This window comes from Muntiacus reevesi, chromosome 1, assembly GCF_963930625.1.
Source record: "Muntiacus reevesi chromosome 1, mMunRee1.1, whole genome shotgun sequence".
NCBI lineage: Eukaryota > Metazoa > Chordata > Mammalia > Artiodactyla > Cervidae > Muntiacus > Muntiacus reevesi.
Genome location: NC_089249.1, coordinates 171,951,838 through 171,971,836, shown reverse-complemented (window position 1 = coordinate 171,971,836; position 19,999 = coordinate 171,951,838). Strand labels below are relative to the sequence as shown.

Genomic DNA, 19,999 nt, shown 5'->3' with positions numbered 1-19,999 from the left:
ATAAGGTGCCCATAGGTGCATAATTTTACTTCTGGGCTTTCTATCTTGTTCCATTGTTCTATATTTCTGTTTTTACCAGTACCATACTGTTTTGATGATTATAGCTTGGTAGTATAGACTGAAGTCAGGAAGGTTGATCCCTCCAGCTCTGTTTTTCTTTGTCAAGATTGCTTTGGCTATTTAGAGTCTTTTGTGTTTTCACACAACTTGTGAAATGTTTTGTTCTAGTTCTGTGATTATGGGTGATTTGCATTGTGGTATGGCAGAACCAACAGAACATTGTAAATTTTTAAATTTAAATTAAAATAATATAAAAGATAAAAACATCTTTCATTTGCAAAAAAAATGGGTGATTACTTAGAAAAATATTTATTCTATAAACTGGTTCCTCCCCAAAAGTGTGTATTCCTGATTGTGCAACTGACAATTCCAAGGATGATAATTAGAACTAGCCTATAAGTTTATTGTACATCATATATTGATATATTTAGGCATATTTTAAACCATATAGACTTTAGCCTTATTTACTCTCTGCTACAGGAAGAGAAAACACAAATAACATAGACTTTTCTACTATCTTAACTATAAAGAAACTATCTTAACTATATTCCTATAGTTTATAGGACTATAAAGAAACCTGAGCACCAAAGAATTGATGCTTTTGAACTGTGCTGTTGGAGAAGACTCTTGAGAGTCCCTTGGACTGCAAGGAGATCCAACCAATCAACTCTAAAGGAAATAAGTACTGAATATTCATTGGAAGGACTGATGCTGAAGCTGAAACTCCAAATCTTTGGCCACCTGATGCGAAGAACTGACTCATTGGAAAAGACCCTGATGCTGGGAAAGATTGAGGGCAGGAGGAGAAGGAGACGACAGAGGATGAGATGGTTGGATGGCTTCACTGACTCAATGGACATGAGTTTGAGCAAGCTCTGGGAGTTGGTGATGGACAGGGAAGCCTGGCGTGCTACAGTCCATGGGGTCACAAAGAGTCAGACATGACTGAGCGACTCAACTGAACTGAACTATCTTAACAGAAAGAACGCTAGTGACAAAAATTCCCATTATGGCTTCAGCATGGTAAAATAGGAAAATGGCAGTACTTCGAAAGGATCATGAGACCACCACTCAATATGGATGCAAAACAAAGAGACAGAGTCAAGGTCCAAAAGGTCCAAAGATCTTACACAAAGACCTAGATCTAATTACTTTAAACAAAGACTTATTTGGTTACAAACCCTAGAATACTCATTGAAAGGGCTGGTGCTGAATCTAAAAATACTTTGGCCTCCTGATGTGAAAAGCTAACTCATTGGAAAAGACCCTGATGTTGGGAAAGATTGAAGGCAAGAGGAGGGGCAGCAGAGGATGAGATGGTTGGACGGCATCACTAACTGAAAGGACATGAGTTTGAGCAAGCTCCAGGAAATGGTGAAGGACAAGGAAGCCTGGCATGCAGTGGTTCTCAGGGTCGCAAAGAGTTGGACACGACTTAGCGACTGAACAACAAACAACTTCGGATAACAGAATAAATTCAGGAACAAGAGCTCAAGGAAATTAGTTAGAACTCAGATCACTGTTGAGGAGCATCATCTGGCCACAGGGATGAAGAACAAATGGAGTTTAGGCTCAGGGGGTCCAGTGAGTGTCCACATTGGTCCAAGGATGCCCTAGAATGGTTCCAAGTGATGGCCCTTGAAATCGTCCATGTCGGTAGAAACTCCAGAGGTGTCATAGAACAGGACCACCCTCAACAGCTGAACCAAGGGGAGTGTGTTGCTGTCAGCCCTGCATTATATCAGCTGTAGGACAGCAGTTTTACAATGTTTGGAGCCATATATGTCTCACCTGGGTGAGTAATTTTGTAGAATCAAGAAAAACATACGATTGGTGCTGCTGTGTCTTTGTTTTTTTATCACATGAGTAATCACACTCATAATAGCAGAAGCAATGTTCAACCTAGAAAATGCAGCTAAGGAAAACGAGCATTAAAAATAATCTATAATACCATCATCCAAAAATAACACTAGAAACATTTTGATATATTCATGCCCAAATTTTTTGCAATATGTCATGTATATTTTTTACTTTTTTCGAAGTACAAAATTATCTTTTTGAAATATTTTTTGAACTTTCAGTGTTCATGTTTCTATTTCTATTGAGGTATAATTGATTTATAATGTTATGTTAGTTTCACGTCACCCAGTTATATATATATGTGTGTGTGTGTGTGTATAATATATTCTTTTCAGATTCTTTTCCCCTATAACTTATTACAAAATATTAAATATAGTTACCCATGCTATACAGTAGATCCTTGTTGGTTATTTTATATATAGTAAAGAATCCACCTGCAATGTGGGACACCTGGGTTCGATCCCTGGGTTGGGAAGATCCCCTGGAGAAGGGCATGGCAGCCCACTCCAGTATTCTTGCCTGGAGAATCCCATGGACAGAGGAGCCTGGCAGGCTACAGTCTATGGTCGCAAAGAGTCAGACACAACTGAGTCACTACAGTACAATGTGTATATGTTAATCACAAACTCCTAATATGTATTTTTAAATGCAAATATATAATACATATGTTTGTGATATCCAAAAGGTAACATTTTAGGTGCCAATAAACACAGTTCTTCAAAACTGTTAAATGGAGCACAGTCACGTATCTATTAATATCACCATCCATCACTCAACCACCCTTCTGTTATTGGATTTGATAAACAGTGTTTCACTAAAGATCCTACAGCTAAATCCTTGCCAACAACTTTGATTACTTAGGTCTCAAAAAGTAGGCTTATTACTTGAAAATATGTGGGTTATTTTCAAATATCTTTTGATTTTGATTTCTAACATCATGCCACAGTGAAAAGAGAACAGACTCTGTATGATTTCAATACCTTTAGACTATGAAATTTTTGCACCTTGTTTTATGTTCCTGGATATAATATTCCAGTGTTTCCCGGCTCATAATCTATGGAAACCTGAATAGAATTTGTATCCTGCTGCTGTGTGAAAATTGTATAAACCTTATTTATGTTGAATTAGTTGAGTGCTTTTCAGGTCTACTCTATCCTTCTGCTTTCCTGTCTATTCATTCTATTAATTTTTGAGAGTTTATTGAAATTTCAACTAAAAATCTTAATTAATCTACTTTAAAAATAATTGTAATATATGGTGGAACTATATGTAACTTGGTTCCATATTTTCCAAGTCTCCTGTAAATGTGTTATTATACTTTCATAATTTTAAAAAAATAAAGAAGAACGGACAAAAGTCGGCTCATTAAATCAAAGAAAAAACATCTCTTGTGAACTTCGACTGACACCTCTTGGAAAGTCAGTTTGCTGTTGGCTATTTACAGTCTCTTTGTTTCCATCAGCCCTGGTAACAACAAAAGAAAGTAAACCTTTCTCTTGGCAGCAGAGAGCATCAGCTTGATGCTATGGTTAGTAATTTATCTCTGGCGACGTTTTCACTGTTAGATAGCAGTTTTTGTGTCAACAAAGGGACCAGCCAAAAGCTGCACATCTCGACCACAGAAATAACAGAGGTAGTGACAATTCCATCCCTTTCCAAGATAAAACTACGCACATGGCAGCTCTGTGAAGAATAAATTTCCACTTATTACATAATTTTTTTAAAACTGTGGCACATTTTACAAAAGCTGACGTGCAACCATTCAAATAAGAATTGCTTCCTTTGTCTAAATGTCATTTTAACAGCACTTCAAAGGTGAAAATTCTGGCTACGCCAGCAGAGGGCGCTGTGCAAGTGCAACCAGAGGCGGAGATGCTGCGGCAGAGCTGAGCACCGCTGACTTCTCTGCCACCTACCAAAAAACCCCCGGGGGGACGCGGAGGTGCGGCAACCAGCCACTTCCGCTGCCGAGGAAGGAGCTCACCCGTCATCAGTCCTGGGTGTTGGGGAGTGTGGGGAAGGAGTTTGCAAAGCAGTCTGTTTCCTGAGGCCACATGTTTAGATTACTAGGGTGGGAGTGATGTTCGGAGAAAGTGAAAGTTGCTCAGCCGTGTCCGACTCTTTGTGACCTCATGGACTATACAGTCCATGCAATTCTCCAGGCCAGAATACTGGAGTGGGTTGCCATTCCCTTTGCCAGGGGATCTTCCCAATCCAGGGATCGAACCCAGGTCTCCCGCATTGCAGGTGGATTCTTTACCAACTGAGCTACCAGGGAAGCCTTGGTGTTTGGAGGGATGGTGTCAAATTAGGAGCATCGTGGAGGGCTCCGTTTTCCTTAGCTGGGCCACTGTTTTGGATCGTGGCACGTGGGAAGCTGTCATTGGGGACTGGGAGACCAGCGGGGTCAATGCCCCTGCTTCAGCTGGTTGGTAGGGGTGTGGCCAAAGTGGATATGTTCCATTAAAGGTACTGATTTGAGATTAAGACGCTGTCCAGGAGCCCCTGGGGTAGAAGCACATCCTTGGACAAGTCCGTGATGTGAGGGAGGGAAGCCCAGTACCCTGGGAGTGGTTTCCTAGGAGTGAGGACCAAGTCCTAGGAGAGGTCAGTTTGGACCACTCAAGTCTCTAAATGTGATGAGTTAAATGTCCAAAACGGATTTATGTGAAAACACTGAGTCTAGGACACAGCACGCTAAATTCACGAGCACTCCCAAGGGAGGAAGGGAGAGAAAACTGAGCCTAATTGGGAAAATTGGGAAAACCACAAATAGAATGCATAGATTCAGTGGCCACTTGCAGCAAGGTGCTTGTTACAGGTGGGAATCTCCTGGGAGCAGACGGGGAGACAGAGTTAAGGTGAAGGATGTTTGCTAGGGAGCGTCCTCCAGATTGTGGCTGTGAAAGGAAGGGAAAGACCCGTCCATTTGCTTCAGGCGAACTAATAAGGATGGCCCATCAGATTGCTGTTTATTGGCTGAAAAGACCAACCTGGAGCTCTTCAGGTTCCCACCTGGAGCCCTTATTGGATTTGGGCCGCCCTGTGGGTGCAGGATCGTGGGTGAGGGGCTCTCAACAACTGAGGCAATCTTTGAAGACAGCAGCGGGTGCCCAGGAAAAACCCTCCTGGCCTGGAACTGAAGTGGGCAGAGGGAATCAGGTAGCATATCTCTGTGTCTATTGAAATATATTTCCTACATGAGCCCTGAAGTTCTCACTCCCCCTTCTCCCCTAATATCTGCTGGATCGCATGATAGCATGGGGGTGCAGGCTGAGAGGAGGCGAAGAGCCCCACCTAAGAGTCCTGATCGTGCTCCAAGTTATACTCATTTTTATCGCATATTATGGTATAATCACATCAGTACAAACACATAAATGCGGGCTCCGTGATGGCGCTGAATTATCCATTCTCTAGAGAAAACACTACAAAATTAACATCAATGGAGTCGAGTATGCAACAAAAATCATGTACGAAAACTATGTGCCAGGGGGTTAATTCAAATACCGTCTGCGAGTTTCCTGGATAGTGGGACGTTTATTTTCTAAACGCATGTTCACTCTCCTGCCTCCTTGCGTGTTCGTAATTCCGTGATGTCTTTTTCAGCTCTCCTTAACGAGGACCCGAGGCGGGAGGGGCGAGGAAGCCGGCCCCCGGGCAGGGTCCACGGCCACGTTCAGGTGAAGGGCTGCCTCCCGCCCACCAACAGGCGTCGAGTCCCAGGGCAGGTCACTTGGACATCTCCGGTTCACGACAGGGGAAATCTTACTCGTCTGGCTCTGCTGATGAACAGGCACCGGACTCGCCCAGGTAACACCGCGCCATCAAACTCCCAGCGCGCATCTGCAGACCGCTTCCCATACCCCGCCTCCCCCCCCCCCCCGCCCCCCGCCTCCTCCCCTAACCGCTCCCGGGGTTCGCCACGGGCAGGGCGGGATCGGAAACGCGGGCACGGATTGGCCGGGAGGGAGAGACGCCACCTGTTTGAAAGGCCCAATCAGCGATCGGTCTTTCAAGAGACAGCCAATGGGAGACTTGAGGGGCGTGTCGGAAGGGCGGGCGTAAGCTATTTGAATCGCTACGCGGGCCGATGTTCCCTGTTCGGCTTCCTGCTGGAGTGGGTCTCTCCGCGCCATGGAGGGCGAGGTCCTGGTGGAGGACGAGCTGCTGCGGAAGCTCAGGGACAGCCACTGCCGCTTCCAGAGGCGCATGCAGCAGTTGATAGAGAAGGTGCGGCCCCTCCCGCTAGCGGGATGGAGGGGGAAGGAGGAGGGGCGGGAGGAGGAGGCGGGGACCGTGGGGCAGAGGTGTGGGTCGGGGTGGGGGACCGGGGGGTTGGGGTGGGGCGTGCTTCGGGGCTCCGTAGACTTACAGCCTCGCGCGGGCGCCTTCTCAGCCCGGGTCAAGGGTTCCTCTCCGCCCTCGATCTGATGGGATGCCCCTTTTTCCTCTCTCGCAGTACAACCATCCCTTCGAGGACGGCCCAGTCGTTCAGATGTCCACGCTGACCTACAAGACGCCCCAAGGTACGAATCAGCACCACACACACCCCCTTTCTGAATTATCTATGCTTAAGAGTGTAACTGGAATAGTGTCTTAATAGAGTTTGAAATGCTCTCCCTGCTCTTTCGAAAATAAACCTGTTCACCTAATAGGCATTAATACATCACTAGTTACCTTGAATCTATCAATCACTTGAATTACCTATTTCCAACAGTTACCTATGAAGACAGAATTCCGATGACACATAGATGCATCCTGGTTAAAAATGCCCTTGTCTGGGTTTGGCATCCCTGCTGGTCATTTAATAGCCATCTCAGCTTGGGCTCATTGCTTTAGCCAGATTGTGAGTTGGTTTCTTCATCTGTAAAGTGGAAAGATAATGACAGTAACAGCTGCTTGGCTAGATATTGTGACAGTTAACAGGAGATGGAGCCTGGCACTAGTGAACACTCTATTGACTGTTATTTGACCTGTTTGACTTGAGGTTCTGAGTACTTTGGAATTTGACCTGCATCTAAGGAGAAGGAGCCATCCTGTTTGATGGTTGATGTTGCAAACAGACTTAAATCATGGATTCTCTTGGGTAAATAGCTGGAAAAAGTTTGCACTGGGTGAGGTCAGTGTCTATCATTCAGCCTTGTGCGTACGTGCTAAGTTGCTTCAGCCGTGTCCGATTCTTTGCAACCCTGTGGACTGTAGCCCGCTAGGCTTCTCTGTCCGTGGGATTCTCCAGGCAAGAATACTGGAGTGGGTTGCCATGCCGTCCTCCAGGGGATCTTCCTGACCCAGGGATTGAACCCACGTCTCCTGTGTTGCCTGCATTGCAGGCAGATTCATTACCGCTGAGCCACCCAGGAAGCCCTTCAGCCTTATTACTGACTCAATTTTACCTACTAATGAGAGTGAATCTCAGACCTTGTTCTGGAAACAGACTGACACAAATCAGTTCCTGATGAAATGGAATCCTAGCTCTGCTTTCTTAGCTGGACCAGCCACACCCTATGTGAGAAGTTTTTACAGACAGAAGCTAATGTATTCCAACGGTAAGTTTTGTTCATCTGGCCTGTGTAACCTGAAGGCTGGACACAGGAGTATGTAGAAATCATCCCTAAGTGTGCTATCAACAGGCTTTAGTGTGTTCCCTTGACCTGTCTATGGAGGGATGGGCAGTGTCTGGAATATTTTTTGCTCAGTCCACGTATCTTGCACATCACTAATTTCACCAGTGAAAACTCATTTCGGACTCCAGTTAGATAAGAACAAGAATGGTAGCCAAAGCAGGAAGCACTTTAGCATGTGGAAGACCTGGAGAGCTTGTACAAACAGATTCACTGACAGTGATGCTAAATGTGAATTCGGTGGTTCTGTATTCCTACAACCTCCTAGCTGATGGGAGCACAGCTCCCCTGACCTGTAGCTTTCCCTGGAGAGGTACTCAGGGAGTGGTCTTCCTAATTACGTGCTAGTTGACCACCCTTGCAGGGCGAATTCCTGTAATTTAAAGCAAGTTCCAATCTACACTGTAGGGAAAGCTTCTAACAGTCACAGGTTTTTTATTCTCAACAACTCTCCAAGGTAGGCACTATTAGGATTGTTGTTTCATAGAAGAGATTACAGCAGAGAGAAATCAAGGAACTTGCCCGTGTCACTCAGCCAAAGTAGCAAAGATTTGATTTGAGTCCAAGCATCTCTATTCAGTGGTCACTCTGTTCTGGAAAGGCCATAAGTGTAGTAGAGAGTCACTCCCCCTGGGTTCCCAGCCTGGCCACACCACGAGGACAAATAGCCAGGGTTGGTTATTTCACTTTTTCCTCGCCTCTGTCTCCATCTATACAGTGAACTTGATGAGTGTCTATCCAAAGGAATTAGGAGTAGCATACAAGGCATGTGTCTGTGAGTTGTGAATGCTGAATGGGGTGTACTTGGAGAAGATTTAGACTAGAGCCTGGAACAGTAAGCACCAAGTGAATTTTTGCAGCTGTTATCAACAACCATCTCAAACCTCGCAACTCAATGATCCATTCTTTATTAATCTGAATTTACCTAGGAGCCAGTGGAGGTTTGGGAAGTATCTTGCCCAGATTCTGCTGGCTCGTAAGTGCAGGGCTTCAAAACTCAGCATTTACTCCTGTGCCTATGACTTGTTCTATAACGTGTAGATTGCCCCAAGAAAGCACTTATTCTGTCCATGGAGTAGAAAGTTAGCCCTTGAAAAGTGCTTTTAGTATCTCTCACTCTCTGTAGTATATAGATTGCTCTCAATATATGTGTTTTGAGGACAGTGCTTGGCATATGTTTGTTCCTTGTTTCTGTTTCATTTCTGGCTTAATCCTGGCTTCAACGAGCTGCTCCCTACAGGCAGGAGAGATTTTCGTTCATGATAAATTTGTCAGGTGTGGATTTTTGAAATCTCACAGAGATGAGATTTTCATCTTTGAGACTTTCAACCTCACGAAGACGAGAAACAAGAGAATGTCAGTAATGTGGCTTGGTTATATCTTGGTCTTATTAGATCTTTCCTTTGCCTGTCCCTTTTCTTTGAGTACAAATTAAGCTGAAGCTCAGTGTTCATGATGACTTAAGTGGTAATTGCTATTTGTTTTTTTTAAGGATTGCGAATTTGGGGTGGAAGACTAGTGAAGAGTAGCAGCACAGGACACATGCAGGTATTTAATGTCAAGTTTTATTGCCAGCATGCCTTGCTGGAGAGGAACGTTGATGTGAATAAAGGTGGAGATGAGCTGGAACTGCACCCACGGGCCACTGGGGGGCGTTGTTCCATGGTTTTCTCACCTTGTGTTCTTGGTCGCTCAGCCGTGTCCAACTCTGCAACCCTGCGGACCGTAGCCCGCCAGGCTCCTCCGTCCATGGGGATTCTCCAGGCAAGAATACTGAGTGGGTAGCCTATCCCTATCCAAGGGAAATTCCCAACCCCTTCCCTGGTGGCTCAGAGGTTAAAGCGTCTGCCTGCAACACGGGAGACCTAGGTTCGATCCCTGGGTCGGGAAGATCCCCTGGAGAAGGAAACGGCACCCCACTCCAGTATTCTTGCCTAGAGAATCCCATGGACGGAGGAGCCTGGTGGGCTACAGTCCACAGGGTCACAAAGAGTCGGATACGACTGAGCGACTTCACTCACTCCTACATTGCAGGCAGATTCTTTGCCCGCTGAGACTCGGGATGGAACCAGGGTCTCCTGCGTTGCAGGCAGATTCTTTTAGGGTCTGAGCCACCACGGAAGCCCCTTTCTCACTGTTACCTGCCCTGATTCCTTGTGTGTAAGGATTTACTGAGACGCATGTCTTCTGCAACTGTGACGCCTCCAAACACAGGACAGCTCCGGAAACTCCATCAGGTCCCACTGCTCCCGAGGCAAAGGCAGTGACATCCCCGAGGCAGAGTTCACAGACATCTAGGAGGTGATGCCCCGGCCCACTCTTAAAGGGATAGGCCTTGCTGTATTCTTACTCCAGTTCTTGCAAAGCTAGGTGGGCCTAAAAGATTTTAGACAATCCGGCATCTTGAATTCTCAAATTTCCCTAACAAAAGCCCATCCATGGCATTAGTTATGGTTACTAGCAAGGCTTGGAGGGGGGAATGGCAATCCACTCCAGTATTCTTGCCTGGAGAATCCCATGGACAGAGAAGCCTGGCGGGCTACTCTCCATGGGGTCGCAAAGAGTCCGACACGACTGAACGACTAATGCAACGCAATACAACTAGAAAGGCTGGTGGGCAGATCAGGCTCTCAGGGGGGCGGGCGGGGAGTGTAACACCTCCTCGAGGCTGGCCTGCTGACCACGCCGCAGCCTGAGTCCTGGTCGGGACAGCTGACCGCCCTGTAGCCGGATTCAGCTGGAAGGCGACTCCTCACGCCAGGGTCCCACCACACACTGAAGCTTTTAAATGAATTGTAGGCCTTTACAACATGGAGATGCAGTCACTCTTAAGGTAAAAAGTCACAGAAAGTCCCCCAGGGGCCTCTGGAATTTCCAGCTTCTACCTGAGCATCTGGGGACTGTGCTGTCCTGTGTGGTTTTGGCCCCGAGCTCACCGCCATGCCAGGGCCGAGCTAGACCTGGTCACTCTCACTTTCCTGCTCCCATCACTCACCATCCAAGTGGTTTCTGGGACGGCAGCCCTGGGCACCACCAGAGGAAGAAAGCTCTGTTCCTTCTCCAAGGGGAAGCTCAACTATCTGCTAGGAGCCTTGAAGCCTTTGATGCTGGAATGTTCCAGAAGAGAAACCCCCGGAAAATTGCCTTTTCTCTCATGCACTAAATGGGGGGATCAGAGGTGTTTTACTTGACAGTGGCTTTGAAATATGTTACGTCTGAACCAAGCTTATCTTGTCAAGGTCTCTCCGGTGAAGACGGATGGCAGGACAGAAGGGCCCATGCAAGTCCCAGCCAGAGATCTCGAGCTGTCCCCGCCCGACACACCAGCTGACGGTGAGTGGTCCTGGTGCTGGAAAGCCGTGTCGGGGTGGGGGGACTCATGGCGGGACGTGTGTCTCTGTCTGCCTCCACACTCCAAGTCTAGGCTCCTCGCTAGGACTTTCTCCAAGTGTATTTGAAAGCCTAAAACCTTTGAAAAGTCCCTTGGTTCCTTCTCAACTCATCCAGGGAGCCATCTCACTCACAGTTACAGCGTGGTGCTGGACACAGAAAGACCCCAGAGATGTTTACTCACGGGTGTCATTGGTTTACCGGTATTAATCCGGATTTCAACTCCGTAAAGCCTTAGGTCCCCGAATTCCCTGGGCTCCTTAAAATAATTGGAAGTGGTTCTTGAGCTGAAATGTCCAGTGTGGTAACCACTAGCCACCCATGACTATTCGAATTCATTGAAAATGAAGTCAAATTAAAAATGGCAGTTCCCAGCCTCACTAGCCATGTTCCAAGTGTTCAGCCACCATGTGCGGCTCGTGGCTGATATCCTGGACAGCAGAGGGGCAACTTTTCCATCATTGCAGAAACTTCTGTTAGATAGTGCTGGCCTACAGGCACTCAGCTTTCAGGATGAGAGGCCATCGAAAGAGCAGAGGTCTTACAAAAAGCTGCTTTCCTGGTGTCCCTGACTCGGGGCATATTCCTGTTCTGATGGCTTCTCTGCATGGCAATAGATGACCATGTCCCTGTTATAAGGGGCTGCTTGAAGCAACAGGAGTTTTCACTGCAGTATATACTCAAGTAATGCCAAAACTATCCTTGGGAGAAAATATATATGCTTTCTTAAGACATTCTGATGGAAATTTCCTCTTTTGCTTTTAGATTCAAAAAGCAGTGATGCTGATACAACTTTCTTCCAGGAAGAAGTGATTGCTGGGAACTTAATGGTGAGCCCTGCTTTTTGTAACGAAGGGACGGAGTTGGGGTTTGGGGACAGGTGAACATTCTCGTGACCGCATGGTCCTCCAGGCCCCTTCTGAGGCTCACTCTTTGCTAACGCCACCCGTCAGGTCTCAGCGCCCCCTGTTCAGATCCCCTAAGGCAGCAAGTTGCCCCTTCTCAGTTGAGCACTTAGGCCTGGGTTCGGGCCTGTCTCACTGCACCTTCGTCAGTGTTGGGTGCTGCTCCCTCTGCACACAGAACAGCCCCAGCTGTGGTTCCCAGTGCGCCCTTGACCTTGAAGGACCTCACCGTGTGGAGAGTTGGGTTCTAGGTCGGTCATACCCCGTAGAGACGGTGTCACAAGGGAGGTACTCTGGGGAGTGTTTCCAGGTCAGCCCTCGAGATGGACGAGAACACACGGGACAGAATCTACCCGGGTCTCTGACCTGCCCCCTGGGTCTGATGCTGGAAGAGCTGACGTGTGGTTTTCCTCTAAACTCATTCCTTTAGTACAGAGGTTTCCCATGCACCCAGGTGTGACCTGTCATGTCTAACTGGAATCGGGGGGTGGCCCTGGGCGAGGAGAGGGGTGCTTTTGGAGGTATTCCGCGGGCGTGGTAGTGAAGGGGAGTAGGTGGTTGAGGTGTCAGCCTTTCCCTGGGGTGTCTGTTACCCCCACTCCAGCTGCAGCCCCGGGCCCTGACTCCGCCCCAGACGGTGCACAGCAGGTGAGGGACAGGAGGGGTCACTGTCCCTGTCCCCGGAGCTGGACAGTGTGCTGCTTTTTTTTTTTTTTCTTTTCTGATTTTATATTTTGGATGCAGCACATGGGATCTTAGTTCCCTGACCAGGGATCGAACCCATGCCCCCTGCAGTGGAAGCACAAAGTCTTAACCTCTGGAGTGCCGGGGAAGCCCCTGAACTTCTTGTCTGATAGACACACCAGCTGGGATCGGTCCTACTAGTGTGTCCTAAACTCATCTACGATTATTGATTCTTTTTTTTTTTTTCTTAAGCTAGTCATATTGTCAAAAACTTCTCCAAACTGGCATGTTTTGTCTATTTCCTTTTGAATTGGTCCCACTGGGTAAATTCCCTAAACTCAGATTCCAGGTCAGGTAGATTTTCAGAGGGGCTGGAACACTCTGTCCTGCTAACAACAGGAAGTGCAGAAGTGACTTCGAGGAACTCCGTGTAAACACATATACATTGATGACCGTGCCAGTGTGTTCCCGAGTCCCAGAGCTCAGCCATGCCCACAGAGCTCACAGATATTGACTTCTGTCTCGGTGTCAGCCTGCAGTGCCCTGGAGCCCTTCGAAAAATGAGCTGAGAAGGAAGTACTTGACGCAAGTGGATATCCTACTGCAGGATGAAGGGTGTTTGGAGGTAATCTATGTCCTTGAGTGTGTCCTCAGAGCAAACCATAGGCTAGAGACCCAGTGAAGTGTGATTATGTCTGGTTCACTCCAGAGCCTGTAAAGACCATCTCAGTTTCCAAACTCTTTCGCTCATAGCCTCCCCATGCCTGCTCTTCCTGAGTAGATACTCCGGGTCCCCTCAGGAAGCGGAATCGGCTGCCCACCGTGTTCTGGGCAGCTCACAGGGTCCATTAGGGCCCCAGTCCTTGGGCAGAGGGCTTTGAAGCTGCATAGTTCATCCCGGTCCAGTCATGCTCAGTCTGTGGTTGGGAGCAGTTCCTGTGGGCTTGGCGCTGGGGGTGGGGGCAGCCAGAGCTGACACTTAGCAACGCCTTCGTTAAAGTCATTTGCTATGGCTTCCCTGGTGGCTCAGACGGTAAAGCGTCTGCCTGCAACACAGGAGACCTGGGTTTGATCCCTGGGCCGGGAAGATTCCCTGGAGAAGGAAAGGCAACCCATTCCAGTACTCTTGCCTAGAAAATCCCATGGACCGAGAAGCCTAGTAGGCTACAGTCTGTGGGGTCACAAAGAATCAGATGTGACTGAGCAACTTTTCTCTTTTCTTTTTGTTAAAGTCATTTGCTTTGGTTTCAGTGTGCTGGTTACAGAGTGAGAAAGGACACCCATGTGACCCTGGTCCCGTCACTGGCCTCACCCACCAGACCTGCCCAGGGTAAGTGTGACACAGAAGCAGCCCATTCACTTTCAGTAGCTCCATGGCGCCTTAGCTGGGCACCGTCCCCCACCCCACCCGTGTTCACTGGGCATGTTTCATCACCATGAACTGTTAGAGACACGTGCGCATCAGTGGTGCATTATTACTCTCTAAGAAGGGAAGTCCCCTTTGTTGGCTTTCTTCTGTAAAACAGGCTGAACTCTGTCCCTTCTGTTTCCTTTTTACCCCTTACTTTATCCTCCCCAACATGCTTTTCCTTCTAAGTTTTCCAGAATCTGTAAGAACTCAAGGACTTTTTTTTTTTTTAATTCACATATTGGAATCTGTTGTCCATTTTCAACCCACGTGCAGCCTGGAGGAGCCCCTTCCACCCTGGCTTTGGATCCTCTGACCTGTCCCCGGGGGGTTCTGAGCCCTTCATCCCCTGCCCTGACTCCAGAGTGGCCTCCCTCCTCCTTGACAATGATACTCATATGGTTGGTGGCAAAGCACCAAGTAGCCTCAGAATCACAGCACCTGGTACCGACTCGGCTCTACCATGAGCCAAAGAAGGTTCCGGATCTCCAAGCAGCATTTTTATCCTCAGACCTGGTCCCACAGGGGGAGCATGTTCAGTTATTTGGATTCTATTTTCTCTTCTGGTTGTTGTCAGTATGACATAGAGATAGGATCATTTTTCCTTCCTATATTCATCTTTAGAATTATCCTCATCTTTGTTGGTTTGATTTCACTTTTTTAATATATAAAACATTTTACATGATGAAAAAGTCAAAGCCGTGTGAAGAGCTGTATTCAGGAGTCCTGTGTCTTCTTCCTGCTTCCCCACTGACTCAGCTGTAAAGAATCTGCCTGCCGATATAGGAGACGTGGGTTCGGTTCGATCCCTGGGTCGGGAAGATGCCCTGGAGAAGGAAATGGCTACCCATGCCAGTATTCTTGCCTGGGAAATCCCATGGACAGAGGAGGCTGGTGGGTTACAGTCCATGGGGCCACAAAGAGTCAGGCACAACTGAGGGACTAAGCAGCAACAAATCCCTTCCCACACCCTCCTGTCGGCAGGCAGGGTCATTTTTATCTGGTTTCTAATTAGTCTTTGACAAGGGAACCGTTTCTAAACCGTCATACAGGGAAGAAACACTCCTTTTAGGAAGGTCAGTGGACAGTGAATTGTTTTGATAACTAGGAAAAAAATCTCAGAAGAGCCTGTTCCCAAATATTTGTGAAATTTTGTTGCTTTTGTTTTTTTGTATTGCTTTAAAAACAAAAAAATCACAATGTTATACTCCTGAAACTAGCATAATGTTATATGTGATTTATATCTCAGTTAAAGCTAATAACTTTTTTAAAAAACCCATGCTGGTCATGATCCAGCCTTCATTTCCCTGATCTCTGCATATGAAAGTGTCCGTTGCTCAGTCGCAGCCAATTCTTTAGGACCCCATGGACTGTAGTCCGCCAGGCTCCTCTGTCCATGAGATTCTCCAGGCAAGAATACTGGAGTGGGTTGCCATGCCCTCCTCCACGGGATCTTCCTGACCCCAGGCTGGAACGCTGGGTCTCCAGCATTGCAGGCAGATTCTTTATCACGGAAGCCACAGGGAAACTGATCTCTGCGTGTGGACGGCTGTAAATGGTCACGTGGCTTTGCCTTGTGTGTATGTTTCTCCAGGATACTGCGGGGACATCTCTGAAGACAGCCCTGGTGGTCCACTCCAGCCGCCTCTATCACCCAGGGAGGGTGACGCCTCTCACTCCTGCTCAGCAGGCCTGGCCGTGGTGCCGAGGGGCGACGGCATCCCCTTACAAGGGACTGGTGGCGAGGCGGAGGATGTGTGCAACGCGACGCTCAGCGACCTGTACGCGGGCATGCTGCACTCCATGAGCCGGCTGCTGGGCGCCAGGCCCTCCTGCATCATCTCCACCAAGACGCTCATCGGCCAGAACTGGAGCTCCAGGCGGAGGCACAGGTGTAAGGGCAGAATGAACAGCATGAGCTGCCGAGGAGGCGGGCGCTCTCGGCGGAGCCCCCAGGAGAGACGTCCACCTTGCTCCAAGCCCCTGGAGGATGCGGTGGCCTTAAGAGACCGCGGGAACTTGCCCAGTGTTTCTGCCTCTAAGATGGGTTCAAAATCCGGAAGGCCTCTTCTCGAAGTAAACAAAGCCCAGGTCCATACCTTCGCTTCACCCTGGAAGGAGCTTCAGGGAGTGCCCCAGAGGCATTTGTCATTGACTTACTTAGACTCCAAAGCGGTGTCTCACCTTGATCAGGAAAACAGATTCATGACCTTAAAGTGGTTGATTTCTCCTGTAAAAATAGCTTCCAGACCCAGAATCCTGCAGGGCCAGGCGGGGAGTCGCTTTAAGGAAATCGAGATCAAATTTGACAAGCTTCATCAGGAGTATTGCTTGAGTCCTGGGAAGCGGCCCAGCCTGCCTTACCCGCCCGGCTCCTCAGCCGTGGCTGTGTACCGAGGTGGTCCCGCGAGCCCTGGTAGCCCCCAGGACTTAGAAGCCTACGGGCTGAGCAGCCCTCTCCGCAGATCAAAAGCTAAGAGGCTGAGTGAGGCCTTTGAAGGCCTGAGCAGAGGATCCATCAGAGAGGGTAGCTGCCTGCCAAAGAGTGGTCCCTTCCCCTCACTTTCAAAGACCGACCCCACACACAGTCCAGGCCGCCCAGAGCAGACCGTTGACCTTGTTTGTCCAGGAAGTGATCTGGGAAAGTTTCAGAAATCGGTACCACTCAACAAAGCCATTTCACTGCCCAGGGTACAACCTCTAGGCTTTGCCAGGGATCGCTATGATGATATTAAAGAAAAATTTGACAAGCTTCATCAGCAGTATTGCCAAAAGTCACCTGAGCAGGCGCCTTCAAATAAAGCACGTGCAGCAGTCCAGTATCAAAAAGAAGGCTTCTCAGGAAAATTCAACCCAGATTCTGGCTGTCGGGGTCCCCCAAGCTTGTCATCCTCACCCCAGCAGAGCGTAAGAAGCCCCCTGGCTTCCAACACAGTTGGGGCCCCTCCACCTATAGACGCTGCTCTTGATGCCAGTTTGGGCCATCAGGTCCCCACAAAGCGACGCCGATTATCAGACCCTCAGGTGTGCGGAGAGGGGCCCGGACCCTGGGGTTTCTCACCTGCGGGCAGAGCCGTGCCAAGGCCCGTGGAGGATGTCGACTCTTAAAGCCCAAATGGGAAAAGAAGGTGCGTTTCTGATTGCTGAATGTGGGTGTCTGACAATTCTTAGGTGCTAATTTTTCAAACATTCTCCCAAATACTTTTCCTTCTTCCAACATCAGCATTTTTACACATTTCCCACTGGAATGCACTTTGGGGGTGTTTCTAAAAAGCATCCCTTAAGACCCTATCCATCCTCGGCAAACTGCCATTTCCAGCTTCTTTATCTCACACTCAGAAAATTGCTGTTGGACGTGAAACTGATCTGGGAGTTGCAACTCTCTGGTCACTTCTCACTCCTGCTTGGGAACAGAGTAGGAGTCAGCCCAGAGACAGCCCACAGCCTCCTGCCCTCCACATCAAAGCCCCCCTGAGCCCTACCTCAGCCGCGGTGTAGCTTGTGTGGGTCCCTTAAGCTGAAGTTTTACTCTGTGGGCACCATTTTCTCCAGAGACCAGCTGAGGAGGGGGTGGACAGATTGCTGTGAGTTCCTAAACTTCCTCGGGTGGGTGCCAGCTTTCCCAGCGAGCATTCCAGCGCACCACACATGGGACTCCTAACAATGCATCTGACTCATGTCACTCCGCAGGCTGATGGCATCTGACTGGGTTTGGTTTGGCAGCTCCTTCCAGAACCATGATACAAACATGCTTAACCGTTTTCTGTATTTTTTTCCTCTTTCAGTTCAGTTCAGTTGCTCAGTCGTGTCCAACTCTTTGTGACCCCATGGACTACACCATGCCAGGCCTCCCTGTCCATCACCAACTCCTGGAATTCACCCAAACCCATGTGCATTGAGTCGATGATGCCATCCAACCATCTCATCCTCTGTCATCCCCATCTCCTCCCGCTTTCCATCTTTTCCAGCATCAGGGTCTTTTCCAATGAGTCAGTTCTTCACATCAGGTGGCCAAAGTATTGGAGCTTCAGTTTCAGCATCAGTCCTTCCAATGAATATTTAGGACTGATTTCCTTTAGGATGGACTGGTTGGATCTCCTTGCAGTCCAGGGGACTCTCTACTTAATATTCTCAGCTTAATATTATATATTTATTGAGGAAAATGACCAAATCTTCATGAGCTGTGAACCCAACCTCCATGCACCAGGCTGTGTTGACCTCTTTTTACACCTTCCTTCTTTAAGCCCCACTTGACCCCTTTAATTAGATAGGTTCTGTCCAATGGGCAGTGCTAGTTCTTCTTTTAATAAATAAGGAAATGTGGTCGTGTGTGTGTGTGTGTGTGTGTGTGTGTGTGTTCGTGTTTGTGTTCCAGCTGTCCCGGGTCTTATTTACAGCATGGGAGTTCTTAGTTGCTGCACACGGGGTCTTGCCTCCCCCCCCACCAGGGACTGAACTGGGTCCCCAGCATTGGGAGTGTGGAGTCTTAGCCATTGGGCCACCAAAGTAGTCCCCAAGGAAATGTGGTCTTAACTCCTGAATCCATACAGGCATGCATGGCTGGGCCAGGATTTGAAAGCCCTTAGTCTTCACCACAAGTTTGCACTGCCTGCTTGAGGAACTACTGTTATTATTTTCCTTAATTATTCCTTAGGGTATTTATAATGACTCAAATATTCATGTATATTCAATGGAGTAAATATATCTTCCCCTGGATAAGAGAATGGCTACCCACTCCAGGATTCTTGTCTGGAGAATCCCATGAACAAAGGAGCCTGGTGGGTTCCATGGTTTCGCAAAGTGTGGACACGACTGAATGACTAACACAAATAAATAACAGTTATGCTTTGGGGGTCTGGCACTGGGAATTCTAGTGAAATTGTACTCAATTTTTGTTTTTCCCCCTAGAGGAAAGAATGACACATCTTTCAGGATGGAAGAGACAAATGATTTCGTGTCAGAAAAACTCAAAGCTGAAAACCTATTGCCAAGTTATTTCGGAGTATTCCTTCTTTACATTAACTGATTTTTGTGTATTTTTTAATTCTCAAGAACATGCGAGAACTTGCTTCACTTATCTGCCCTTCAAAGCAAATTTCAATGAAATTGGTTCCATTGACATGACTCTGGATTTTTGGAAATTATTTGAATAAAGTTGCTCAATTAAAATTTTTAATGTTATCCTTTATTCGCTGATTTTTCTCATATTTTCTTTGTTAAATTTGGACATGACCAGAACTCCTCCTTTACATTTCCTCTTTCCTTAGAGAAGCTGTTTGCTCTGAAACCTAGGTTTAAGCCCTAGAAAGAAAGCACAACTGCTTAGTCTTTTAAACTCAGACCAGCAGGACTTGGCATCTTCCGTATTTGTTGTTGTTATTCAGCCTCTAAGTCATGCCCAGCTCTTTGCGACCCAATAGACTGCAGCAGGCCAGCCTCCCCTGTCCTCCACACTCCCAGTGAAAGTCACTCAGTGGTGTCCAGCTCTTTGCAACCCCATGGACTATACAGTCCATGGAATTCTCCAGGCCAGAATTCTGTCTCCCAGAGTTTGCTCAAATTCATATCCGTTGAGTCAGTGATGCTATCTAACCATCTCATGCTCTGCCACCTTCTCTTGCCTTCAATCTTTCTCCAGCATCAAGGTCTTTGCAATGAGTCGGCTCTTTGCAGAATATAACGGCCAAAGTAACGGAGCTTCAGCTTCAGCATCAGACCTTCCAATATTAGGAGGTAGTAAATTCAATCACGGTTCAACTCACCCATAAAAGTAATTCCAAACAACTTAATATTTTTAGATGAAAACAAATAGTTCTGTGATGGTCCCAAAACACCTGCAGCCACTTAACACTTGTGACATCTCATGATTTTTATTGGAGCTGTTTATAATAGAGTATCACAGTGACTTTTGGTTTTGTTTTTCTTTTTTTAAGTTGTATACCCTTTAGTTTTGTTTACTTTTTGGATACACATAGCATTTTTAAATTTTTTAATAAATTAAAATATCCCTTTAAAAAATATTTATGTATTTATTTGGCTGCACCTGTTCTTAGTTGCAGCATGCACGATCT

General features: G+C 47.4%; 1 protein-coding gene across 1 annotated transcript; it reads left to right on the top strand.

The window, feature by feature from the left end:
* The first annotated feature begins 6,050 nt into the window (after positions 1-6,050).
* HJURP (Holliday junction recognition protein) lies at positions 6,051-18,975 on the top strand. Its single transcript, XM_065930628.1, has 8 exons — positions 6,051-6,150; positions 6,380-6,446; positions 9,034-9,089; positions 10,781-10,874; positions 11,697-11,761; positions 13,053-13,145; positions 13,772-13,850; positions 15,523-18,975. The coding sequence occupies exons 1-8, from the start codon at positions 6,055-6,057 to the stop codon at positions 17,034-17,036; spliced, it is 2,064 nt and encodes a 687-aa protein (XP_065786700.1). The 5' UTR covers positions 6,051-6,054; the 3' UTR covers positions 17,037-18,975.
* Positions 18,976-19,999: the final 1,024 nt, after the last annotated feature.

Coding starts and splice junctions, on each gene's coding strand:
- HJURP (XM_065930628.1), top strand. CDS start 6,055: ATGGAGGGCGAGGTCCTGGTGGAGGACGAGCTGCTGCGGAAGCTCAGG. Junction 6,447..9,033: donor GACCTACAAGACGCCCCAAG/GTACGAATCAGC, acceptor GTTTTTTTTAAG/GATTGCGAATTTGGGGTGGA. Junction 9,090..10,780: donor GCAGCACAGGACACATGCAG/GTATTTAATGTC, acceptor TATCTTGTCAAG/GTCTCTCCGGTGAAGACGGA.